Source organism: Myiozetetes cayanensis, unplaced genomic scaffold, assembly GCF_022539395.1.
Source record: "Myiozetetes cayanensis isolate MyiCay16 unplaced genomic scaffold, myiCay2020 scf3, whole genome shotgun sequence".
Classification (NCBI taxonomy): Eukaryota; Metazoa; Chordata; class Aves; order Passeriformes; family Tyrannidae; genus Myiozetetes; species Myiozetetes cayanensis.
In genome coordinates, this window is record NW_026087521.1 from 8,957,558 (window position 1) to 8,984,775 (window position 27,218).

The following is a 27,218-nucleotide window of genomic DNA, read 5'->3' on the forward strand; positions in this document are numbered from 1 at the left end:
CTGAGCTGTGTAACTTATAGTTACTTAAGAGAGAAGTAGGAAGCCCCCAACTGGTTTCATCATTTACTATGAACCAGTACTGGAAAAATGATCTCTGATTGCTACAATACAGAAGTACTATAAATATTTGCACAGCATCCTTATGTAGGTCATTTTGGGAGCTCATCTGCATACAGCTGTGTCTGGTGAAAAGTAGTAATGGTGCTAAAGGAGACAAGCAAGAGCACCAAATGCTGTCATATTCTTGTAGCTAGAACAACTGATATTTGTGATGATCTAGTTGTTTAACAAACACACTGGAATATACAAAATACGGCCAAAATTTAGTAAGATCTCTAGGAAAGATTTGGTAAAAGTTTGGGCCTGATCAATGAGGTAGGAAAACTAGTGGCAAAGACGTAGAAAGGCTGAGGTACTTAGTGGCTCTTTGCCACAGCTTTTTTTGGATTGGGTTTGTCTTCTAGTCTCCCAGATCCCTAAGCCAAGCATCAGAATACATGGGAGTGAAAGCATGAGCTGTAGTAGTGTAAGATAGACTTAGAAAGCACTTCAATATGCAGAAGTTTATGGCACTAGATGGGGTGGATCAAAGGGTGCTGGGGGAGCTGGCTGATGCTGTTGCAAAGTCACTCTGTCATCTTCAAACATTGGGAAAGTTCCCTAATGACCAGGAAAAAAGCAAGCACTGCACACATCTTCAAAAAGGGGATCCACAAGAGAACTACAAGGCAGTTGGGCTAATGTGGCTAGTACCCTTCCTGGGAAAGTTACAGAGCAAGTCCTGAAAGCAAAGGAGAGGAAGGTTATTAAAACAGACAGAATGTGTTTAACCCCAGGCAAATTACTCCATCAGGCTTTCAGCACGATCAACTATAATATCCTTACACTCAGATTAGTAAGACCTGTACTACGCATGAAAAATAGGCTGAACCATCAGGCTCAAATGGGTTGTGGTTCATTGTTTCACATCCAACTGGTGGTATGTTACTATTTGTATCTTTCTGACTAATGATATGCAATGTCTCTGCTAATGATGTGGGCAACGGCATGGAATACACCCTCAGCAAGTCTGAGCATGATGGCTGCTTGGAGAACAGTAGATACACTGAAAGTAGGGCTGCTGCTTGCAGGGCCCCTGACAGGTGAGAGGGTGGGCTGGCAGGAACCTCATGAAGTTGAACAACGGTAAGTGTAGAGTTCTATATCTGGCAAGGAGTAACTCCATGCACCAGCATAGTCTGGCCCAAATGCAGCTTTGCAGAAAAAGTCCAGGTGAAACATTTCAGCAGTAGGCTCTAGTGATGAAGGATGCCAATAGCAGACCGACCTCTGGTACCTCAAGTGTGGCCAGCAGGCTAGAGAAGGTGATTCTCCTCAATATATTCAGCAGCTGTGAAACCACATTAGGAACGCAGGGACAAGGTTGGGGTTCGCAGATCCTGGAATGCCACCGACACGCTGCATTCAGTCATCACGAGAGTGGGACAGGGACTCAGAGAGGCCGTGAAAGCTCCATCCATAGGGACGTTCAAAACTCTGCTGCTCAGGGTCCGGAGCAACCCGCCTGAGAGGGTTACTTGCAGGGGTGTCCTACGGGTGCGTCTTCGAGCCCCTCTCAGTTCGTGCTTTGGGCGAGCGAGCAGTCAAAGCTCGGCGAAGCCTCGCTCGCCCCTGTGCGCGTAGGGAAGGAGAGCGGGAGGCAGCGCCCGCGGGGATGGGCAGCGCATCCCCACCCGCTCCCTCGGGGCTCGGAGCGGCGGTGCCTTTAAAGTGCGGGGCGCGGGGCGGGCCCGGGGCACGGGGGGACCCGCCCGCCCGGAGCATGCGCTGCGCGGGGCGGCGGAGCGGGCGGCACCGCCGCACTCCCCCGGCAGCCGCGGCGGCGGTCACTGAGCCCGGCCCCGGCCACTGAGCCCGGCCCCGGCCACTGAGCCCGGCCACGGCTACGGCGCTGCCGCCGCCGAGCGGGGCCGTGGTGGCGGCGGCGGCCGCGGAGCCCTGAGCACCCTCCGGGCAGCGCGGCTGCGAGCCGCCCCCCAGCCCGGTCTGCACCCGAGGCGGCGAGCGCGGAGCCGCGGCGGCCATGGGCAACGAGGCGAGCCTGGAAGGAGGCGAAGGGATGGGCGCCTTCCCCGAAGGGGCGGCGGCGGCCGGGGATGGCGGCGGCCCCGCGGCCCCCTTGCAGCGCCTGGTCCCGGCCGGGGTGGAGGCGGACCTGAGCCAGCTGAGCGAGGAGGAGAGGAGGCAGATCGCCGCTGTCATGTCAAGGGCGCAGGGGCTGCCCAGAGGGAACCTCGCCGGCGCGGAGCCGCCTCTCATGCAAAGGCATGCACGGAAAAAAAATCTCCCTTCTCCCGCTCCTCCCTTCCCCCCTTCTCTGTCTCCTCGCGGTGGGGCGGGGGGCGAGTCGCAATCCGATCCGGGCCCGCCGCACCGGCAGCCGGCGTTCCATCTTGCCGGGGAGGGAGGGAAGGGGCGGCTGCACGGGCGCGGGCACCAGGACGGAGCCCGCACTCCCCGGCTTTTCCCACTCCAGTGTTCCCTAATAATAACGGCGGTCCTTGGCTTGGGGGGCTGCGCCCTCTCTCCTTCCCTCCCCTCGCACCGGAGCACCGGCAGTTCTGTGTCTGGGGCGCGCAGAGATGTGCAAACGCTGCTCTGGTTTTCCGTGTGCGGGTGTGTGCTTTACGGGGCTGGATGCCTCACAGCTTCCACAGTAGCCAGGGAAGCTCTCCCCAGGGCGGATGGGTTCTGCAAACGTTTCTGTGTGGAGAGAGATTCTTGTTGAATCTTCCAAAGCTTTTCGGCGTAATGCATTTGCTGGCCATTACTCTGCCAGTTCGGAACCTCTACAACTATCATTTGGCTTCATTAAATAGTCATGGATCGAGGAGGTCTGTTTCAGTCTATTTTTTCACCCTTATTTTTCTTCGCGTTTTTTTTTTTTTTTCTTGTTGAAAAGGGGAGCTGCCAAATAACAGTTTAAATTGACTGCCACGGCGTCCAGTGTTCTGTATAGTGATGGCTTTACCTCTGCGAGGCTGTGTCTCTGCGAAGGCTGGGGTGATTTTCTTCCACGATCTTTCCCTGCCTCCCAGTGAATTCAGTGCCCGACGAGCAACAAGCCCCCTTCTTGTCCGGCCCGGAGCCGGTCCTCCCTCCCCACCGCTGTCCGCGGTCCTGAATCTCCATCCCTCCCCGGCCCCGTGTCGCTGTCTGCGGTCCTGAACCTCCTCCTGCCCTGGCCCGTCATCCAGGGCCGAAGCCTCTGTTGCTCTCCGGCTTCGGGGCTGGGTGTGTTGTTTGTCTTGGATGCTGAAAGGGCCTCCTCGACCGGCTGTTTCACGGTGTATTGACCTCAGCCCTCATAAAGGCATGATGAGTTTATATAATATCTGGTGTATATAAGTGAATTCTGGAAGAGGAGAGGCAAGGAGGGTGGGGACTAAATTCATTCTTGGGCAAACTACTGGAGTCACTGGGATTATACCTGAGATGACGGTCTCCATTTTTTAAGACTGGCAGTCAAATCTTCCTGTTTCATGTCTTCCATAATTATTAATCAGGTATTACCACTGTGTGTAAAGTACAATTTTCCATTCAATTCAGGACTCTGCCCAGATTCTATAGATTTTAATGAGAAAAAGAAGTATTCTTTAGTTCTGTGAAACTAAGCTCAAAATCCCTTTTGTATAACAGTCTATGAGCAAAGACACAAGTACTCTGAAACTATTTTTTTCTGCGAATATTCCAGTAAAAAGTAAGATTCTTGGAAGATTTTAGAATAGATTAAACTCATTGCAATGTGGATATCTCCGCATTGATAAATGGCTAGTTTCCTATAAACATACTTTGATCTTGTTAGCATACCATACTTTCTCTATTTAAAATAAAGGCCCTCTAATTTTGTGAATTACAGCCTTTTACCTTGTAGTCAAAGTTGACATTTTGAAGCAATAGCAGTTCCCATCATAGTATCTTTGTGCCTGTCACACTGTAATGAAGTTACTTCTTGTCTCTGCTCTTGGTTTGTGGCTTTACGTGCTCCTCTTGCACACCTCTCTTGCTATCTAAGATCTACCAAGGATGTTAGGAATAATTATCAAGAACCTGATCCAAACCCTTGAAGTAAGACTCTTCTAAGGATTAAGGATCACCCTCTTCCAGACTGAAACTAGAACTAGCCTAATGAGACTCAGATTTCTTAGCTTCAAGCTTTTTTTTTCAGTCAGTGTGGACAAAGAAATCAGTTGTGGAAAATGCCTTTCAACCGATGCTCTACAATTGTTCCCAACAGCTTTTTTTTCTAGCCTGGTTATGCCAGTCCAAATGTAATGTGACTGAAATAGTGATCAAAAGAGGAATTCTGGCTTCCAGTTCATATAGCTTTGCATTATGACAGTGTCCTTATTGTAGTGTCTTAGTTTTTCTCCATATTGCTAACATGGATTTTTCCTTTGTGATTTCCATTGTAATATTAGAGACTAATCATTCTAGATGCATTCATTCTTACTCCCAAAGTAACCCAAGTATTAAAGTCTATAAATTCCTCATGATTGATAGTATCCCAAGGTAACAATTTCTGCAACTACAGACTTTTTAATAGTAAGTTATGTATGTAACAGATAACATCGTTGCATCTGTGCCACCTTAAATGCTGAACCTTCTAGGACTTTTAAGAATTATGAATATTAATATAAACATTTAGATCTAGAGCACCTAAAGTGAGCTGCCTAATTCAAATGTACCATTTAATTATTTTTTTTTTTTTTTAGCATTTCGTTATCTAGGTTCTGGTCAGATGTTAGGATCTGTGGAAATCTTTCTATCCTATTTCAGTTACCTGTCTTCAGAAAACTCATGGTTGGGAAATTTAGCTGAAACATACACAGTCAATTTGTAAGCAAAGTTCCAGTTGTTCTGGCTTCATCGAATGACTCTGTAACTGTGTCAGTGTCCACTTGCTGAGGAATTGTTCCATATCTGAAAGGATTAGATGACCAGCTGAGTATATGAGGATCTAATACAGCTGGTTGGGTTTTGTTTGTTTGTTTTGAAGTGGTTTTTTTGTTTGTTTGTTTGTTTTATGTTTGTTTTTTCCCCCAGTATTAAGTTGGTCACAATAGACATCAACAGAAAAAAAAAATTGCTGCATTTTGATAGGAAATGCTGAGAAGTCTTGCTGACTGTCACACTTCTGAAGTATGTTTATGGTGTATTTTCCAGGAGTAATATATATTATTTTTAATGTCATCACTCTACTGACTAAAAACCCAAAAGTTAGCCACTGAGGCATGTGTAAGTTTTTATATATATATTGTATGTAGATATGAGAAGATCTAACTATCTTGGAGTTATGTAGTTAATGTGTTTCTCTTTAAAATATTTAGACTGATGAATGGGAAAAAGATGTGACTTTTTAATAGGTTTTTATATTATAGAATTCAAGAACTAGACCAATAGTCTTTTTATTAAATCTCCTCTTACTCCAAAGTAAGCTCTGATTTTGCTGTAATATGTAAATGAGTGGAGATGAATTCCATGGAACAAGGCCAAAGTGAGGAGAAACACAGCAGCACAAAGAAAAGCATTGTGTGAGGGAGAACTAAATTATTTTGCTTGTTGGGTCTGGTTTGAAGACTTTAATGCAACTGTGGGTTTTTCATGATTCAGAAGGTTTGGAAGTTAGAAAGTTCTTGTCAGATAAATACAAGATTTATTTTGAGGATTCTCCAGTTCAATTAAAACTTTTCAATGTCAGTCTGTAGTTGGTTGTAAAATAGTAGTAGAAAAGAAGACTTCAACTCCCAGGCAGCTCAAACTAAAGGAAGCAAGTCCTGGCTTTTGACAGAAGTAACATTTCTCAGGAAGCTTGTCTTTTCAAGCCTTTTTCTTCCACTATTTAGCCACGCTCTGTCTCCATTGCTTAGAAACATTGTTATGTACAAAGGCAAGACAAGTCTGGTCTTCAGAATACACCAGCAGCCTTGCAGAATCACCTGGGTTTATTTCCTAGATTCATGGCTTTTAATCTCATTTCAGATCCTGATATCTAATCAAGTGGAAATTATTTTGATAAAAATGAGAACTGGAGAACTCTGTTCCAGTAGGGATCCATGGTTACTTTTTCCTGCTAATGTCCAAGTTAAATTTCTAAAATCACTTTTAGGGGAGGATGTTCTTTTTTTTTTTTTTTTCCCCCTTGTCACTTGTATCATTGTTGAATGAAGCCTTCCAACAACTTGAACACTTGCAAACATGAATGCTGGAAGTGTACCAGCCTGCTGCTATTAGAGTAGTTGAAGTGATGTCATGTGGTGAGCAGTGCCTCTTCAGATAAACCTGCAGTGCTTATCTAAATAACAAGAAGCAGAAGTGCAGGTAGACCTACCTAGTTGCTAATGAGAGTATAAAATTGCTCTTTTAAAAGCAAAAATACCAAATATTTGAAAGAATTAGGTTATCATGGGGCTTTTGTGAACTATCGTCTTTATGAGTAATGAGTTAATCAATGTTCGCTGACGCCAATGGAAAAACACCTACTCAGTTCAGTGGGTTGCACATTAAGGTTGTAAACTTCAAAGTATTATGGACAATAATTTTACAAGAACAGGAAAGGGTAAATGAAGTTAATGAAGGCTGGAAATAGTTTGTCCTTAACAAGTATTTCATGTGGAAATTTTTAATTAACAGAAAAACTCAGACACATGATTTTGAAAAATCCCTTGTTGTGAGAATTACATGCACAGAAATGTCTACTTGGCTTTGTCCTTTTGTATTATCATTGCTGGGCATGTCATGGAATCTCTAAATATTAATCAGAAAAAATAGTAAACTCATGGTGACATTAACAGAGTAAAATACATTTTTCAATGTGGCTGCTATATATAATTCTGCAGACTTCTGACAAAACTTTAAACCTAAATTGGGCATTTATTTATTTATTTTTTAGTCAAGGAATACCGTTAAATGTAATGAGCAATTGTTAACTTTGCTCATGAATGCCCAAGAAAAAATGTCTTGTCTGGAAAAACAAGATCATAGTTGACTGGTTCTCTCAAAGTGGAAACTGAAAATTTTATATTTGCAACACTTCTGTGACACTGAAGAGAACACCGTATCTTCCAGCAGAAGCTCAGTGATAACACTGAATAGAATATTTTATTACCTCCCTGAGCATTAGCAGTGAATACAATATTATTTCCCTCAGTTGCAGCCAAGTATAGCAACAAGTAGAATACTGTGCCACAAGTGAAAACATGGGCTTGATTTTGGTTCCTACATTCTTAGTTTTGTTTTCTCATTTTGTTAAAGCAAAATTTTATTGTAAGGATTTTTCCAAATTCTTTAATGTAATGAGAGATTTTTCTTTTTAATGTTGGCCATTTAATGCTTTGAAAGGTTGGGAGGATGCTGAGAGGAAGTTATATAGTAGTTCTATTTGCAAAGAAAAAAAACTTCAGGCCCAATTCTGGCACCTGTTTTATCTGATGGACAATTCTGATCTTTGAGGGGATGGGTGACAAAAAAATTACTTTACAACGAAGCATGTACTCCTTAACATAGGTGGATTTTAGGAGTTTAAATCCCTGCTGCATATTGAATTGAAAATATATCCAAATTTTGCACAATTAGCCAGATCCAAGTACATAATGCATTGTGCATTGTTTTTCTTGTGTGACTGTGCTTTGATCTGGTAATTTTCTGACACTTCTGCTCCTTTTAGGCTTCTCTATCTTCCTGTGTTTGTATCCCAAGGGATAGGGTGTAGAGTTAGTCATTTGGATATAGGTATAATAGGAAGGTGTAGCTTTGAGTTCTTCAGATTTCTGAAGAAAAAATTATCTGGTTGAATGATGTTGTTGTATTAGGTTATTTCTAAATAATAAATCAATCTATGACTGAATACTTGTATAAACCTTTAAGAAACAATAATTATTATTTAAATACTTTTTACCTGCACCTTGCTATAAACCTTGGTCTTGCAAACACTTAAGCACCCGAGAAACTTCACAGCATTACCAGAACACTTCCAACGTCACTGATACATCTTATTTTATCTCATTTTTCTAAAATTCTGCATTATTTTAATTTTATTATATTTTCTGTCTGCAGACCTCCTGAGCCTGATACAAGCCACCGTCCCAGACAACCAGGTAAGCCTCCAGATCCAGGACAACCAGGTTTAAGTAAAAGCAGAACAGTAGATGTGCTGAAGACAGAACAACGGGCACCTGGACGGAGCCCTTCTACTCTTAGTCTACGGGAATCAAAGTCCAGGACTGATTTTAAAGAAGATCAGAAGCCAAGTATGATGCCCAGTTTTCTCTCAGAAGCCAATCCACTGAGTGCAGTCACTTCAGTTGTGAACAAATTCAGTCCTTTTGATTTGATATCAGATTCAGATGCAGCCCATGAAGAAGCCAGTAGGAAACAAAAAGTTACCCCAAAAGAGCAAGGGAAACCTGAGGATCAGAGGGGCCCTGCAAAACATCCAACTCAACCACAGTCTCCAAAGCCAGCTGTTCAACAACAAGGACCTGTCAGACCTACCCCACAGCAAACTGAGTCTTCCAAACCAGTGCCTCAGCAGCAGCCTGGGGAACCAAAGCAAGTTCAGAAACCAGGCCATGGCCACCCAGCAGATGCTAAGCAAGAGCAAGCGAAACAACCGCCCCAGCCACGAGGACCACAAAAATCTCAGCCACAACAGTCAGATCCAGCGAAGCCTGTTCAACAACAAACTTCTGCAAAACCTTCACCAGGCCCAACAAAACCCTCCCCACAGCAATCAGACAGCACTAGAGCGACGTCCCAAGCACCACCTCCCACAAAACCCTCATCACAGCAGCCGGGACCTGTAAAACAACCATCTCAACAGCCGGCACGGCAAGGAGGTCCTGCAAAACCACCATCCCAGCAAGCAGGACCTCCAAAACAGCCTTCTCAGCAACCTGGACCCGAAAAGCCATCTTCTCAGCAAACAGGACCTGCAAAACAGCCACCGCAGCCTGGATCTGGGAAGCCACCTCCACAGCAAACAGGGCCTGTAAAACAAGTGCCATCGCAGGCAGGGCCTACTAAACCACCTTCTCAGACTGCAGGGACCACAAAGCCCCCGGCACAGCAACCAGGACCTACAAAACCACCTGGCCAGCAACCAGGGCCGGACAAACCCCCGCAGCAAAAACCAGCTGGTGCCAGCCAACCCCCTGAGTCCGCCCCAAAGAAAACCTTCTGCCCTCTTTGCACAACCACCGAGCTGCTGCTGCACACTCCAGAAAAGGCCAACTACAACACGTGCACCCAGTGTCACACTGTAGTCTGCAGCCTGTGTGGATTCAATCCTAACCCTCATATCACAGAGGTGAGTAGTTTTTAAACTGATATTCTCTACCAGAGCAAAAATTAAAGTTTACCTTCATTATGCTGAAACATCAGATGTGTTACAATGTATCATCGTATTAATTTAATGAGTTTGGAGAAAAAAATTATGCTATTCCGGGAAGCTGCTTATGAGTAAAATGGAGTGAAATTGGAGGAAAAGAATTATAGATTTAGAGGTATCTTCTCACTTTTTCATATAAAAAGAGGAGAAACCCCCATGTGACTTTTGTCTAAATTTGATTGATTTTAAGCACCTGCTGTCTGTGTTTATAATCTCACCACAATACTCATGTACTAGTATATTTATAATTAAATAAAACTTGCAACTCTAAGAGCTAATGGAGCAAAAAAAAAAAAAAAGAAAGAAAAGGATATATATAAAATCAGTCTTCATAGCCCAAGCATGTGATTTAGAAAAGGATGTGGGGTAGATTTTTATTTGCAACTGTGTCAGTGTTCATTAGTCAAAAGCCTGAGTCATAAGTTTTGACTTAGTGATACCTTGGGTTATTTTGTTCTTGTGGGATGCTAAGAAAGAGATCTCTCTGAACTATTAACCTAGCTGACCATTCTTGCTGTAATTATATAACATAAAAATGGAATAGAAAGCAATATTAGGACCTGAGATGAATTTATTTTAATCTGATGTTTGCGGTAGCTTGATTTATTGCTTATAACGTATCCTTTACTTGCTCTGCATGGGAATAAGGCTTTATGTGACTGTCTGATCTCTTCTTACTGCTTGAACAGCTTCTTGTACTTCCTGATATGCTAATTTTAAATTTGAAATGTAATTTGGGTTTGTTTTCACTACCAACACTTTTATCAATTTATAGAAATTCACACATAGCAGACCTGGCACTGAAGACTGACTAATGATAAATAGCAAGAAGTGGTGTTTGGAAAACTTATTTTTGTCTTGTTTTACTTTTAGTTTAGCTGATCTGAGATGCTCACAGGAAGAAGTACAGTCTGCTGCTGTATTTTGAACCTGATAAATAGTATCTGTATGTTTAAAATTGAATCAAAGAATTGCTGAGGCAGGAAAGGTCCTCTGCATATCATGTAGTCCAAACTTCTTCTCAAAGCAGTGTCACCTAAAGCAAGTTTAGCCAGTTTTGAATATCTTCAAGGATAGAGACTTGACAGCGTCTCTGGGCAACTCGTTTACTCAGTACCACAATGATTTAAGAACACTGCCAGCAGCTGAGTTTCTTTCCAGTGCACATGTTTATTTGTGGGTACCAGTAACAAATAACAGACTTTTTGCATCCAGCAAGTATAATATTTATTGATTTGCTGTTAGAATTGCAAATTTAAGCCTGAAAGACTAATTGCAGTAACCACCAGTAGCACATGGCTTGGTTTAGGAGTGTACTGTCTTGTTTGAGTTTAGGAAGTTAAGAATTGAGATAGCTGGCATTAAAGCCCGGATTGGAAAAGGAGTGACTTAAACAGTCATGTCATTCTAGATTGTTTGCAGTATAAAAAAGTTGTATTTATATATAAAAGACAAGAAATGTGATGCATGGAAGTTAAAGAGGAACTTTTGTAATAAAACGTTACCTTCAAGTTCTGACAAAATGTTTTTAGACTAAAATTTCTTACATTTATTTGTGAGTGCTGAGTTGTTAATTTTTGTAGTTTGCTCCTGGAGCATCTTGGAGCCCCAAGTTTGTCTTCCTTTAAAAGTTTCTGATTTCCCATGGAAATGGTCAACAACTTTGGTATGTACAAGTGAAATGGATTTTGAGAGAGAGTTTACGTAAGATTTCCAAGTGTTTGGAATTCAGTGAATAACTACTCGTTTTTGAAGTGAGTACTCTGTAAGTGTGAAATTCAGGACTTTTAGACAATAAATACAGCTGCATTAAAGACTGATTACATACATATGTAAAAGCAGATTTGAATTTCATATTGCACATTGAAATAAACACAGGATATGCATTTTATTTCATGATGAAATCATTTCAGTAAATGAAGGTATTGGACATCTAATTTATTCAGCTATTAGTTCCAGTCTTCTGACTCCCACTCAGGCTTTTCTCATTTGCTCAGCTTTGCACCACCAGCTGTCTTGCTGAAACTTCATTGTGGGTGTCCTGCTCCAGTCTGCAACAAAAATCACATCTGACTTTATTACTTAACATTGCTATCAAAGTAATAGAACCTGCTCTGGCACATAAAAAAATCAACTTATTTCAGCTGCCATGGTTCCTACTTGAGTTATTATCAAACTTCCCTTCCAGTTTCTCTTTCCTTTCAGTATTTAGATTATTAACAAAAGTTTCTGACTACTTCTTTACACTAGTTTACACATTTCTTCCTGTCTACCAGGAAAATCATGGCTTGACTCTTGGCTGTCAGTTTTCTTGATTATGGTGCAAATTTTTTTTTTGACTTCTGTATTTGAAGTTCTCCTAAAGTGTTATGGACCAAAAATCTGTGTTTTACCAATGCACTTACTGACTTTAGTCTCATACTTTGACTTTCCCTGCTGCTCTTTTTGCCAGGTTTCATGATTCTGGAATCCTATGTTGTGCCTTTCCCATGTTCTTTTTAGCCACTGTTTTTATTGCTTATGTTAAACACGTTACTGATTGGGAAGCAGTAATTTCAAGTTGGATGCTGAGAGTGAAAGGCATTTATTTAGAAAAGAATTTATATGACTTTTGTTCCTTCAAATTTTCCCCCATACAATTGCTTGAATTACCTTCTTAAGATATTCTTCTTACTAGTTTCTTACATGGTAGCTCAGTCTCTAAAACTAATAGAGTGAATCACTTTTCCAATACAGATCTTTCTAAATTTCTATATTCTGTATTTCTAGCTGATTCTGGAAAGAATATAGCAAACTTTACAAACTGGCTTAGGAAGTAGATTGCATGCATTGTAAAACCATTATAAAAAGTGCAGATTTTAAAAAAAAAAATTCTGTTCATTTAAACCTCTATTTAAAATGCAGTAGTACATGCACTCTGTCTGTTTTAAGTCACTAGAGAGAACTGTGTAACTAAGAGCAGAAAGTGATACCTGTGTTGCCACAACATCAGACCCCTTGAACTATTTCTCTGAACCATCTGACCTTGCAGTCCTCTTGGGGAGGAGGAATAGTTGGTATCTTGGTTTTGTACAGCAGTCTAGAGAGAAAACACACCATACATAATGTGCTCGGTAACATATGTCTCTCTAATCTGTCTAGGTATTCACACTCCACTCATCACCATGGCACATGACTGCCTAGCAACAGTTGCATAAAGTAATGGAAAAAATTATATAAACAGGTTTGATTACTGGTACTCTATTCCATTTTCCTTTCATATACATCAGAACCTTGTAACAGATGTGTATTTTATTATGTGGTGATTTATTTTTCTCCATTTTTACCATTTTGTTTTCCCAAAACCATTCCCATGAGGCATTAGCAACAGAAACCAGCACTTCTCAAAAAAAGAACATTTGAATTAGGAATAGGCTTCCTCAAAATGAGCAGAGACAACTTGAGGAACTATCCTTTTTGTTCAACACTTACGTGTAGTTTTTCAATAAAGCAAGGCAAAAAGGATGGAGTGCTGTAGTTAAATATGCTCAATACTGGAGTAAATTTTCATTCTCTGTGAACTAGTTATTGGAAGATACATACAACACAGACTGAGCAAGGGTTTAAAGTGTAATAATAATGTCATTACATTCTTTGTGATGGGCTTCTGTAAGCTGATGATCAGGTAGAGTGTTGGAGCTGTTAATACTGGAAACTTGGCTGTATGTGGGCTCAGCCCGTGGGCCCACCCATGATGTGTATCTGTGGATGCCTGCCTCCGAGGTAGTTTTTGAGAAGGGATTATTCTACTTGAATTTTATCCAAGTTAGTCCATATTTCATCCATTGTTTCAGTGGTTTTTTTGGAGACTATTTAAAATTACTCTCATTTTATACTTAGATACTTACTGAAAATTGCACATGCAGATAATGCGAATCTGTGTATATTGATGAAGGATTTGCTTACTTGCCCAAAGCTCTTCTGGATGGAGGCGAAGTGAATTCTTAAAAATATTTTATTAGTTTTGACTATTTTTCAAACAATGTATCCGTATCAAAGTTGACATAATCCTAATGGAAAAAAGGGGAGGGATAAAATTGACTCTCCCAAAGTGGGGTATATAGTTCCTGATCAAGCAAAATTTTACTGGATTTGCACATTTATTTTTCAATTCAATATGAAAGAGATTTGTTTTAATTTAATCTGAAATAGTTAAATTTTTGTGGATTTTGTAATTTTTTGTGTGAAAGGGGATGTCTATTTTTTTAACATTTTCAGTTTGGTTTGTTGTTTTTTTTTTTTTTTTTTTTACTTTCTTTCTGCCTCTGTTTTTATTTACAATCATACCACAACCTTTGATTTAAGAATATAATTTTTTGGTTCAAATGTTTATAGTGAATGTTGATATTTGTATTTGTTTTTAATAATGTCCTGCATTTCTAAGTATCCTAAACAGTAGCAAATAACTTGGGCATGAAGTATTATCAGTAACTAAAGAGAATTTAAACAGTCAGAAATTTATTAAGTTTCTTCAGTTATTATAATTTTTATTAGCTTTCACGTGGAGAACAATATATAATACTTGAAAATAAGGAAGATGACTAATTCTTGTGGTGAATCCAGATAAGTCTTGTTTAAACTTACAAAAAATTATTAGAAATGACTCTATAACATCTCCATTGATTACATGACAGTAAAGGAAGCTCTTGATTGAATTGAAATATTCCCCATGGTTTGTAGTCCAAACTCTGCGCTGCTGTAGTAGTGCATAAGAACTAGAATGCAACATAGTCTGAATATGACATACAAACAAGAATAAAATTTCCATCACTGTGGGTAGTGACGTGCCACAAAGTCTTAGGCTTTTTAATTCCAGGAAAAATAACTTTGAAACGCTCTATGTAAACGTAGACTTGGGGATGGTTATTCAGGGTTATATGAGTAATGCAGAACAAAGTAGAAAAAAAAAATAAGGACCTGAATCTGATTATCAGCTGTTATAATCCTCATAAGTTGTATAGAAATATGTTTAAAAAGCCCCAGCAAAACCCAAGTCTTCTTTAACTTTCTAAAAGTGTTAATTTAGATATCGAATCTTACGGTGCTGAAGTAAAGCTGGATGTGTTTTGTAAAAGAGGATGGACTTTAGTCTGGGTTCAAACTGAACAGAGAGCAGACTCAAACAAACCTTTTTTAGTTGTCATTTAAAAATGATCAAAGTGTGAAATATTTGCTTTGGTACAAAGAGTACTTGGGGTGCTGCAGTTTTACTAACACTGCAGTTTCTATTCAAATGGGTATCATTCACAATTTTTGTGATGAAATGAAGTTACTATAGTTCCTATAGTTCTGCCTCTAGCCAAACTGCCACATAGGCAGTTTGGGAAAATTGCAAAGATCCTCAAATAGAAGGGTTATGGAAATACAGGGTACTTTTTCTCTCTGTGGAATATCCTTAAACAAACTCCCACATTGTTTCTGTCTTAGAGGAAGACTATTTGCCCACATTTCTGCTTTACATTAAGGATTAGATGTGGTAAGCGCAATGATGCCCTCTGTTTGGATTTTTTTTGGGGGGGGGGTGTTGTTTGTTTATGTTTAATTTTTTTTTTATCTTCCCTTTTATGAAAGGGGCAGATAGAAAGAGGCAAACCCCCTGTGCATGGGGAATAGTTTCTCAATATTTTCATTGGACAATAGTCTACAATATGTTGGAGTGTTTTCTCATTAGTCCAGGAAACTGTCCTGTCCAGTTTTTAACACGAGTAAATAATAAATTAATCTGCATAGCTAAAGATGTCAACTGCAGTCAGCCATCTGCGCCAGTATTGCTGTTGCTTGGCAACTGTAATTTACTACTATGTGAGGCCATGTGATGAGGAGATGCTGTTTGCTGGGTAGTCACTGGGCGGGCAGCGTGGCCCAGCCCTGCTCCAACCAGACAGCTTAATCCCTTCTCAGATCCCAGCAATATTCACTCGGATGTGCTCTGTGCAGCACAGATTAACTTTGTTAACCTTCTCCTTGCTGCTCTCTTCATTTGCACTTTGATTTTTTTGCTAAACATTCACATGTTTCTGGTGTATTTAGTCTCGATGAAGTCAATGAAAGCAGTGAGCATGTGTTGCAGTGCTGCATGATGCAGAGCACCGAGCTGTCTTTAAAAGGCTTTTCCCTTGTCCAGTACATGGGGCAGCTTAATCACATCCTTGGCTGTAAAAACTAACTTTTAGATATTCTGGGAGAGTGACATTCAAAAAAACAAACAAACAAAAAAAAGTCAAAAGATTGTGTTCATTATTTTGCTTTATGATTCTAATTACATAAGCTATAAAATAATAGTTCCCCAACTATTCATAGTTCACATGCAAACTATAGCTTTTTGTATTGGTAATTTAAGGAGAGTAGTGGAGTATGTTTTAAAGTTGTGATAACTGCACAACACAATTCATCTGGTAGTGTTTAGTAGATTTTGAATAGCTAAGTAACACTTAAGAATAGTTTTTTAGTATGTCTATTCTAGAAGTTTGCTCCAATTTTGGTTCAGCACCAAGCTACAGTGCTTATAACCATTGCTGTGGTTTGTGGAATGGATACCTGGGGACCATGACTGGAACCTCGTCTCATGTTTGTGAGCATCTTAAGTCAGTGTTCTCTGATAAACTCATCTGATATCTGAAAGGAAGGTAAATATGTATTTTGTAACAATGGTCTGTTTGCCTCAAATGAGGATCAGTTTCGTACTGTGTACAATAATTAAATGTTTGTTTCGGTGTAATTAGTTTGAACAGCTGAGATCTTATTCATGAAAAGCTGGTGTAGAAGGAAAACTTTGTCTCCAGTATTACCAAGGCTTGTTTAGAAAACCTTTTTCTGTTGTATGTTGACGTTCTAATTTAGTTTGTTTTGTGATACTTGTTCTTTTTTGTTCATAACAGGATTTTCTGATCTAGTTTCTTGTTTCTTAGAGTATTCTACCACCCTGCACAAAGCTGAATAAAATCCTTTATTTTTTTATGTTTCTCTCATCATCTTGGCAAAAATGCCTACTAAGAGCCAAATCTGGATTCCTCACTCCTCCTTGAAATTATCGGGAACCAAATAAGCTGCTGTGTTTTCAGACTAGAAACTGATTTTGTCGATAAAGGTTTGGAGCTGAGCAATGTCAGCAAAGTCCATTTAAATATCTGTGGCAATCTAAAGGCTTTATAAATCTTTACATTTCTGTGGTGATGTAAAGGGATATTAATATTTTATGCATATCTTTAAGTTCCTTTTTATAGCACCAAATGACTGGTCTAGATGAGAATGAGACCCATTCCCTTAGATTGTGGCTCTGCTCTGCAAAGGACTGTTAAAATGGCTTATGAGAGCTACATTCATATTGTGTGCCAGTAATTTTTATATGAAATATGATCCATCTGCAAGCCAAAACTTATTTCTCATGTACATCTGGAATCTTAGAATCAAGCTGGATTCTCTTCCTCCCCTACATCATCTGCAGGAATAGAAATGGAGCATACCAGTTGATGCACTTGCTCTCTGACAGTTTTCCTATTGCCTTTGACAGGTTTGTGTAGTTAGAACAAATCTGAACTCTTTTGAAGAAAGGAATAGGCACTGGATGGCCTTCAGTTGTGTTGGCTTTGTTTGGGATAGGGAGAAGAATGGAATTGTAGCTCATATTTGTTCTTGGTGAGAACTATTAGCTTGCCTTTCTTTGTGCATTCACAATCTATGGAATGTGGTCTTATAATTTTCTTCAAATAATTCTCTGTTGATGTTGTTACTAAAATACTGAGTAAATTCATTTGGTGCTCCCAACTAGCAGAGTTAATGATATCGTTGATGAATACATAAAATACATTTTAATTACTTCTTTGTTGTTATGATGGCATATAGGTTCTTAATCAGTTAGAAAGCAAAGTGTAAATTTTCTTTGTTCAGTAGTTGAAATCTGAACAGAAGTGCTGCATGAAATCTGGTAGGCACCTGTTACTGCCATGTTTTCATGTCAATAAGAAGAAAGAACAGTGAATTGTGATGGAAAGTGCATTGTTAAATATCTGTAAAAGTTCTGTGGACTGAGGGGAAAGCCATTCCTTGCTTAGGCCCATTAAAAAGCTTCTCAGAGGATCCTGTCTTTCTCCACTGTGGAAAGGAATCCACCTCCCTAAAATAAGAAATCTTAGTTACTTTGCCACAGCTAGACAACTGTCACAGCCTGGTCTTTGATTACACTTACATGTTCTAGAAAACCCTTAAGAATCCATCCAGAAATGGTATTAGTATGTATCTAATTAAATTAGACTAATAGCTGAATTTAGGTAGGGGAACTGATCACTAATCAAACAAAATGGGAGTTAAGCTAAATGTAATCCTTGCTCAGGTTGTCTGTGCAGGTCTGAACTTAATTCCTTCCATAATTCAAAGCAGACCTTAAACAAGTGTTCCAGTTTTGTCTCAGTTGTTTTTCACTTTTTAACAGTCACTTGCTATATGGTTTGTGAGTAGATGAGAAAATTGTTTAGACAATCTAAAAAAAATGGCACTGAAAATGGAAGATAAAGCAGCCTTATTACTAATGGTAACTTGATTACTGTGAACTTACAGCTGAGGCCAAAATTTGGCATCTCTTTGTGAAGCTTTTAGTAATAGTGAGCTTGTATTCCAGAGTATGTATATATACCATGTTTATCAGAATAATTGAAATAACTGTTTTAGGGAGCTGCACCCAACTGTTCTCTTTAAAATTTTGCTGCTTGAAAAATACAAGGCTGGCAAAGCACACCCAAATAATGAATTCATTGCCTCAGTCCATGACATCAGAGCTCTTTCCTTCCACTGAGCTCTGATATTACACTCACAGAATCTTTCTTTGCATGTAGTACCTCCAGATTTGTCCCATGATGTATGGTGGAGATTTCATAGTATCACAGAATGGTTTATTTTACAGGAGACCTCTAAAATCATCGAGACCTGACTGAGAAACAGCATCCTGAAATTTTCACCCTTAAGGCAGAAGAGACCTATGTTCTGTGTTCTCCTAATTGCAGTTCCCTCTGTTGCAGTGGTGCCTGCAAATGCTGTAGCTGGTACCCTGTGTTTCACACACACAGACTAAAGAATAGGAGAATGGCATTTTTACTGCCTATAATGTTTCTGCTGATGTTGGAAAATAGCACGTGACCACATGTTGGTTTAGCCAGTTTGATCCTTGCTCTGATTGTCAAGATGGGTTTTTGTGTCTTATTAGAAAATATGGTTTCCCTCACATGTAATACTGCTTGGGAAGAAGAAAAAATGTTTTGAAGTTGAGAGGTACCATAATTGATGAGAAACATGGGTAAATACATTATTTGCCTTATTTCTTCTCCTCTGTGTGAAAAGAGGGGCCCATTGCATGAGGCACAGTACAGTACAGTAATTACCCTAGAAACTTCTAATAACAATGATGTTTTGGGAAGCCTAATTAGGGCTCTTGAAATACCATCAGGACTTAGGCAAAGCTTGTCACTGATTCCAGATGAAGACTTGCCCTTTAAGATTGGTGGGAAAGCATAAATCTGTTTAACATGATGCCCATTAACACAACTCTGTGCCTAATTCATTGGATACATATTAATGCCAATACCTGTGCTCTGTAATTTAAACCATTACCAAAAGCATAAGCTGTTCATAAGCTGAGCTCAATAGATGTATGCTTAAAGATAATTATGCATTTACTGTGTTTTAATTCTGATTATTGTTTTCTGTCAGCAGGCTTGATGTGTTAAACTATTTTAGCAGTATTTGTCATTATTCTGGCAAATCATTGCTGTAAATGAATCACTACTAGGTCCTATGAAATTCCAATGCATTTTTTTCATTCTGCTGGGTTTTTATCCTCCAGTATTCAACTGTGTGTAAACTGAATGTGAAGCTGTTAGAATCATGGGCTCAGTGATAGCTTGGCTCACTGGAATGTGGAGGAGAATGAAAATAATCAGTTGGGCACATTAACGGCAAACTTTATTTCTCCCTTTTTACAGAGAAGTCTGAAATACTGAAGCAAGCCATACATTGGAATAGCCTTTTATTGTGTTAATTTTATTAACTTTGTCTTATCCTAATTATAATACCTTTATTTATTTTTTTTTCAGATCAGTGAATGGCTCTGTTTAAACTGCCAGATGCAAAGAGCATTAGGAGGTAACCTAGCACCAGGTCATGGTCCCGGGCCCCAGCCACCTCCACCCAAACAGAAGACACCCATTCCACCTTCAACAGCTAAACCATCCCCCCAGCCACAGCCAGTTCAAAAGAAAGATGTTTCTCCCAAACCTGATCCTTCGCAGACAGCAGAATCCAAAAAAACCCTGCCACAGAAAAAGCAACCGTCCTTGCCTGGGTCTCCCCCTGTAAAATCAAAACAACCCCACACAGAGCCCACTGAGACATCCCAGAAAACAGATGCTACTCCAAAGTCTGATCAGGTCAAGCCAACGCAGGCTGAGGATAAGCAAAAACAACCCAGTGTAGAGAAGCCTGCGGCGGACACTGTGCCTACTTCTGCAGCACCAGGGCAGAAACAGGACTTGGCAGGTCCCAAACCGCCACCAACTCAACAGAAAGTGACAGATTCCCCAAAGCCAGAGCCTGCCAAGCCGTCACAGGACACACGTCCAGCTGGGGATAAGCCAGATTCCAAACCTGTTCCACAGGTGTCTCGGCAGAAGTCAGACCCCAAGCTTGCATCTCAGCCTGCGGCTAGACCAGATGCTAAAACTCAAAAGCCTGTTGAGCCAACACAAACAAAAGATGATCCTAAAAAGTTACCAACAAAACCAGCCCCAAAGCCTGATAGCAAACCAGCTCCCAAGGGCCCGCAAGCAGGGGCAGGACCCAAGCCAGTGCCAGCACAGCAGCAACCTCAGAAAACTCCAGAGCAATCAAGGCGTTTCAGCCTTAATCTGGGAGGCATCACCGATGCCCCTAAGCCTCAGCCTACAACACCACAAGAAACAGTTACTGGGAAACTCTTTGGATTTGGAGCTTCAATCTTCAGCCAGGCCTCAAATTTAATTTCCACAGCGGGTCAGCCGGGGTCTCAGACATCAGCCCCAGCTGCACCTGCTCCTGCGGCGAAGCAGCCCCAGCCTCCATCACAGCCTCCAGCCCCTCAGGCAGCCTCCAAAGAGGCTGGTCAGGCTCAACCTCCTCCAAAAGCTGTTCCTGCAAAGAAGGAAGCCAAGCCTCTTACGACCGAGAAACCGGAGCCATCAAAAGCAGATAGTGTTTTAACAACTAAAGGATCTGATTCAGAGAAGAAACCTGGTTTGGCTAAAGACAGCAAGCCTCAGGCTGCTGAAGCTAAGAAACCTGCTGGGCCGTCGGAACCGGAGAAAGCCAGCCAGCCTGAAGCATCTTGTCCCCTTTGTAAAACTGGACTAAATATTGGTTCTAAGGATCCCCCCAACTTTAATACCTGTACAGAGTGCAAGAAGGTTGTGTGCAATCTCTGTGGATTTAACCCAATGCCGCACATAGCTGAGGTAAGGCAAGGAAATCTGTATTTACCCTCTATTCTTACCTGCAGGCTACCTGTGCTGTGGAGACCAGCCTGTAGCTGATTTTTAGCTGTTGAATTGTCAAGACAAATTGGAGTATTTGATGACCTGAGGGCTTTTAAAATGAAGTATCTGTGTTGTGTGAAATTTGGTCAGTTGTCGGATAGTACTTCTGATGAATTTTCGGCATATTAAGGGAGTCTGGTATAGGTGGTTGCTAGAGTGCTGAGACATAACAGATATGGTTATGAGCTCTTTAGAAAGTTGATGCTACTATGACACAGCAAACTACTGTACTTTCAGTCTCCTATGGGATAAAGTTCTTTTTATGCTTTAGTGTTGTCTGGTAATGTGTGCTTCTCTAATCAGTGCCTCTGATACACAAAATTACTGAATGAAGGAATATGTTGATGCTTAGCTATTGTCCTTCCCTCCTTCTCAATATATCCCTAAATTTATTCCATTAATCTCATTCTGGCTCTGGACTCTTTGCATATACTCATTAAGAAGATTGAAGTTTGAGTGATACCTGTGGGTGAAATACGTAATTTTTTGGTGCAACAATGCAAAGTTCACAAAGTTACTTCATTCATAAAGGAGTGTGAGTTTGAAAGTGCTTTTTCCATGGTTGCCTGAGAAGCAACTTATATTTCAAAGAATGACACAATTTATTGTCAACAGTTTCTTCACATTCTATTTTTTATCCTCTTCCTTTCCCCTTGTAATTTTTTTTTTTGAATAAGGGTTGAAAAATGTTTACTAGCTTAGTGGAAATTTAGAAGCATATCTTACTTGCCCTATCAGTTTGGTAAATTTAATTCAACAGAAGCAAACCACCTAAAAATATTTGTGGGTAATTTAAATGTGTAAGTTGGTCTGTGCAGCACATGACAGTAGCTGTCAATGTTCTGTCTTTGAAATTTGAATGACTAAATGAAAAATTACTCTCAGAGTTAAAGATTATAGCATCTCTACCTTAAGGTGAGAAAAAATGTTGGAAGAAATATCAGATTGCAAGAAAAATATTGCTTATGTTGTTTGCGTATGCCTTTTTTTGCAGATTATTTCCTGGAATATACTATCATTTGAAAGGCCTTTGTCCTTCTATAATAAGCACATTTTATCAAATATATGAATATGTTGTCTAATGTCTTTGTGGTCATTTAGGTCAGAAGGAAAGGTCTGAAAACACAGGAAGATTGATCAGTGATTGAAAGTCAGGATTCAATTGATTTTTAATGTTTATGCACTGAATATGCACCATTAAACACACACATTCCTTCATCATTGTCCCGCTGCGTGCATACAAAGAAACACACACGCACACTTAATGTGTTTGGTGTGTTTAAATGTGAAAAATGCCTATGGCTTTCCTCAGAGGGACTCTGGTGTGCATACATGGAGTACCACGGAAATGAGATGTGTCAGTTCTGGTGAAACACTGTGCTCAAATGACAACTATGAAAGTTCCAATGCATGACTTGACTTCTTCAGAGTTGACTTAGGTATGGCACTGCTTTGAGGTTTGCAATCATGTTCCCTGGATTTCTTCTGTTTGAGATGAAAAAGCTGGTACTCTGTTTCTTTATTTCTGTCACTGTTACTGTTAGAAGATTTTTGCCTTGTTTCCACTCTTTGGATACACAGGGTTTGAAGTTGATTGATTTTCTTTAGACTGACTTCCTTACACTTTTCTTTTCCTCTGTTTTGTCTCTGTCTGCATTTTCTTCTTCCTTCTGTTACGCATTTCCACCTCTGCCCCATTTTCTACCTTCTTTTTTTCCAATCAGTTTTGCTAAAAAATGGCAACCTACTTTTCCTTTACAACAGGAGGTGGTTTGTTTGACTGAAGACATCCCAACTTTCCTTGTCATAAAGACTGGAGGCAGAAAGGGAGCTCATCCTCTCCTCTCCCAAATGAGCTGTGTAAATTATGTGTTTACCCTCAGATAGAAATTCTGTCCCTGGATGCCCTGTATATACCTCTTACTTGACAGAAACATGATGACAAGCCAGCAGTTTATGCTCACTTGCATACTCCTTTCCTCCACCAAATTCTTCTATCTGTTGAGTACAGTCTTGGAGGTTTTATTTACTTGTTTCTTTATTTCTTTGGTGGTTAGGAAGAAGAAATAGAAAGGCTTTTTAAAATACAAAGGCTTTTTAAAACCAATTTTTAAAAAACTGCCTTTCTGGTGGTTTTCTACCTAATTCTTTTATTCCTATATACTGCATTCAAAGAAAAAATGTAATTCCAGAAGCTACATGCCCTCTTGGCCCCAGAAGGGGTTTAGGATGAACAAACATAATGGACATATTAGTTTTGCTTTGGGTCTGCAGCTGTATCACAGTTATTTTAATAGTTGCTTATGTATTATCTACGTGTTGTTGCCTCAGTAATGGCTGAAAATGAGTTGAGTTTTATTGACTGAGTCGTGGCTGAACCCTTGTTGCCAACAAAGCTCGTATGGTGCTGCATGGTAAGGATCAGTCCCATGGAACAGGGAAATCAGTGTTTCATTGCCAAATGCAGAGGAGCATCTAAACCCCATGTGCACTTATACCTTAAGATCTCTCAGAAGAGAATTTCTTCCAGCCAATGTGCTGCTGTACTGCAGACAAGGCTGAGAGTATTTTTAAGGGAATAAGTGCTTTCTTACAGTGGCAGTTGTTTGTTCTTGCCTGTGTATGACAAAAATAACTTTCAAAAAAGTCTTTAAGCTGCTGCAGTCAGTCCTCTAATAACCTCTGTACTGCAGGAAATAAGAACTAGACTCTTACCTAGTCAAAATCAACAATGTGCTATTTAATTCAGGGAAATTGTTCTTGTTTGTGCAAGCAGAGAATTAGACCAGAATACTTTTTTCTAAATTGGGCTGATTGTTCTTTTTCTCCCTGATTTGTTGATCCAACAGTCAAACAGTTATTTACTTAAATGGTAATTTATCCATGATGCAAACAGCCACAAATGATTAAATAAATGACACTTGATAGATTTCAAAGACCCACAGGACCATGGGAGCTCTAGTGCATTAGTAGACTCCTTATTCTGCCATTTGCTCAATGGGGAGGAGCACTGTTTACCAGCTCTGTAATTAGCTTTCCAGCTCAGGTAGTTGGAAGCAGCTCTATTTTTAGTAACAAAGCACAAGATTGCAACTGCTGAAGCCAGAAATGAAATGTGTGGCAACGACCATTTTGTGCATTTAAAACTCAGTGAAGCTGTTCAGAATATTGAGCAGGAGCGGAGATGGTTGCCTGTAATGTAATTAAGTATGTTGAGGTAACAGGGTCAGGAATTTAGAACCTGTGATAAATTAGTGCAGTAATAAAAAATAATAACAACAACAACAACAACAAAAAAAGATTTAAAAACTAAGCTACGGAAAAATAAGCTATCCAGATCTTTAGAATCTGTATGTGCAACATGGAAAGATAACAATAGAGTCACGTGTTATGAACAGAAAGAGCTGAAAATGTGATGTGTGTATATGTGAGTGTGCTAATGGATTTAATCTAATAGAACTGCCAAGGGAATAACAGAAGCACTTTTTAATCTAATGATAGCTGTAAAATTATCTGGAAAGGTAGTCTGAGGTTAAGAATGTTCCATGTGTGAAATAAATTACTGGGGCTACAGAAAGGAGATAATTATTTTGAATGATGGAGAAAGACAGGGAGGACTGGGGAAGGGCAGAAAAGACATCAAATCTCTGACTTGCTAAGGATTGTTTTGAAGAAGATGTAATCATAATAGATGATATAAACAGTTTTGGAGTGATGTTTCTTAATATATTTATTATAGCAAATATAGTGTGTATGAAATTGTTTGACATGGATGGATACGATGGCAGAAATCTATAAAACTTGATGGTTCCTGTCCAATCTATATTCTTATATCATAATCTTTTTTCAGGTGAGTCCCTGATGTAGATAATTCTGCTAGTTTCTGTTTTTCCAAAATCTCACTGATACATAATTGCCAATGGAGTGAGGCCCTGAACAAGTGTGACCCATTTTTCAAGCTTTAAAACAGTAGTAGGCTTTAAAACAGTAATTGAAGGAACCCCCAAACCTATACTAAGTGAATCAAACCCTGCTATTGAATGACCAAATGTGCCCTGGACTTCTTAAAGCAAGTGTGCAGCAACATTATAAAGTAATAATCCATCTATTATTCTAATGAAAATCCCTAAAATGGTTGGTGCATCACTTGAGGTGACACACACACTATCTTTAATTAACTAACAACTCTGTATTGTAATGTATTTCCTATTTGAAAAACCTCAGACCAGTCTGCAAATTGGCAAGTGTAACTTCTATTAGAAATTTCTATCTCCTCTCTTATGTTTAGTGATGAGTTGTTTTGGAAACAGATGGTGTCTGGGAAACACAGTGAAGAAGAATTTGCACTAAAGATACCAAGAGAAAAACAACCACTCCTTTCAATTGCATAATTTATTTTCTCTGCTTCTTCCTCTCCCTTTAAAGATCCTTTTAAAATTTTGGTTGTAAGAAAGTGAATGCTTTTACTGTTTAATAGCAGTGGCTAAATAAAACAGAACATAATAGGCTAACTCAATGTACTCCCTAAAATTTATGGAAATTTTTCCTTTAAATGATAATTCTTTATAATTGAGAAAATGTAAAACTGCTGCTAATTATTATTTTGAAAGATAAAATCTGGCATTGAAAAACAGAGTGCATGTTAGATGATAAAAACACCACTGTATTTCTTGACTGTCAGAATGAAATTAATTTAACTTCAAATGAGGTACCCTTCTTCTCCTGTTAAACTAATCCAATATGCATAATAGAAAAAAAACATTAAGTGGAAATGTTTTTTACAGCAGACTGACTCACCTCTTCCGCTTTTCCTGTAAAGCACATATATTGTGTATATACAGAATGGAAGGGCTAATATGGAATGACCCTTTGATGGATGATTTAGTCAAAACTGAACATAGAGAAATATACTTTAAAAAAGTGTGATGCCCAAATTCACTTTTCAAATAAGGCTGAAGAGCTTAAGTTTCATCAACAGAGTGAGATTTCTGGTATTCCTATTTTCAGAAGTATTTAAATACTTAAAGACAGACTTAATTTGTCCACAATACTTTTAAGTATATTAGGAGTTTCTGTTCTTTTCTGTTACCTCAGCTAAAGCTGTATTGTGAAAAATCCAGCTTTGGCCTGATGATTTTCCAGAGCCCTGAACTTCTGTCTCTTGCACATGGCTTGATCTGTTCCTTTTGAGCAGTGTCCAGCTCCTGTTTAAACCTCTCTGGAGTCCAAACATGAGATGAAACCTCTTTTGGGGTCTGATGTTGGTGTGTCTTTGAGAATAGTTCACCCAAAGACAATAATACTTGGCATTAAACAGATCAGCTACAGCTACTTTGCTTAATAAAAGTAACAAAACCTGTTCATGGTCAAGTAAGATGTAGTGGCGGTTTGCCAAGTTTATTTGTTCTCCACTAATATTATATGCAAAATACACATCTGCAAATAGACATGTGACTTCAGGACTCCCATCCTCAGCTCAGGGCTGTTCCTGGGATGCTATAGCCAAGCCTCTTGTCTCCCAGTTTCCTTCGAAACCTCATGAGCTTGCACTCTGAATTTCAACAGAGGAATTGAAATCAAGAGCGAGCCACTGCATCCAAATAAGCTATTTAATAGATGTCATGTGATGGTTTTGTTTGAATTCCTCATCACTGTAGAGGGAAATGAAAACATCCGTACTTACCCACAAGTTTCTCTGAACAGGTGTCTTGAGTTTCAGTAGGGCTACTTGGTCCAGAACCAGTTATACAATAATGTGCAGTTTCATTTTTTGGCAGTGAAGTTTTGATGGTCACTTCTGAACATGATGATATTGGGGTAGTATTTGAAAACAAGGCTTCTTAGATTCATGTGGTTGCAAGTCAAAACATTAGTTACAAGATTGCACTCGTGTTAATTTTCCTTTTCAGTATTTATGAACAAAAGATTAGGTATTAATTTTTTTCCCCTGGAATTAAATTTGAGGAGTGAAGATTGACATCATTGCTCAAAGTAGTAAGGTGACCTTTGGAAGCAGTGTTATCATGATTAATTGCCTGCTGTTTGTTTCCTTTATTCTAGTCCCTAAAAGTTTCCAAATTACCTCTCTGAATGAAGAACTCTGTTGAAACCAACAATAGGTATGGACATAAAGACATGTAAGGCCAGATGGCTTTTATTAATGTTGGTAATGGCCA

At 39.6% G+C, this 27,218-nt stretch overlaps 1 protein-coding gene across 10 annotated transcripts in view; it reads left to right on the forward strand.

Moving 5' to 3' along the window:
- The first annotated feature begins 1,974 nt into the window (after positions 1 to 1,974).
- Positions 1,975 to 27,218, forward strand: part of PCLO (piccolo presynaptic cytomatrix protein) — a 341,736-nt gene continuing 316,492 nt past the window's right edge. For 5 of the 10 annotated variants that reach the window (XM_050324925.1, XM_050324926.1, XM_050324928.1 and 2 more), the window contains exons 1-3: positions 1,980 to 2,325; positions 8,116 to 9,367; positions 19,570 to 20,961. In XM_050324925.1, coding sequence (XP_050180882.1) covers positions 2,084 to 2,325; positions 8,116 to 9,367; positions 19,570 to 20,961 — 2,886 coding nt within the window. In that variant the 5' untranslated portion in view covers positions 1,980 to 2,083. Of the gene's footprint in view, positions 2,326 to 8,115; positions 9,368 to 19,569; positions 20,962 to 27,218 lie in introns of all 10 variants that reach the window. The other 5 variants (XM_050324929.1, XM_050324931.1, XM_050324927.1 and 2 more) reach the window with 2 other exon arrangements.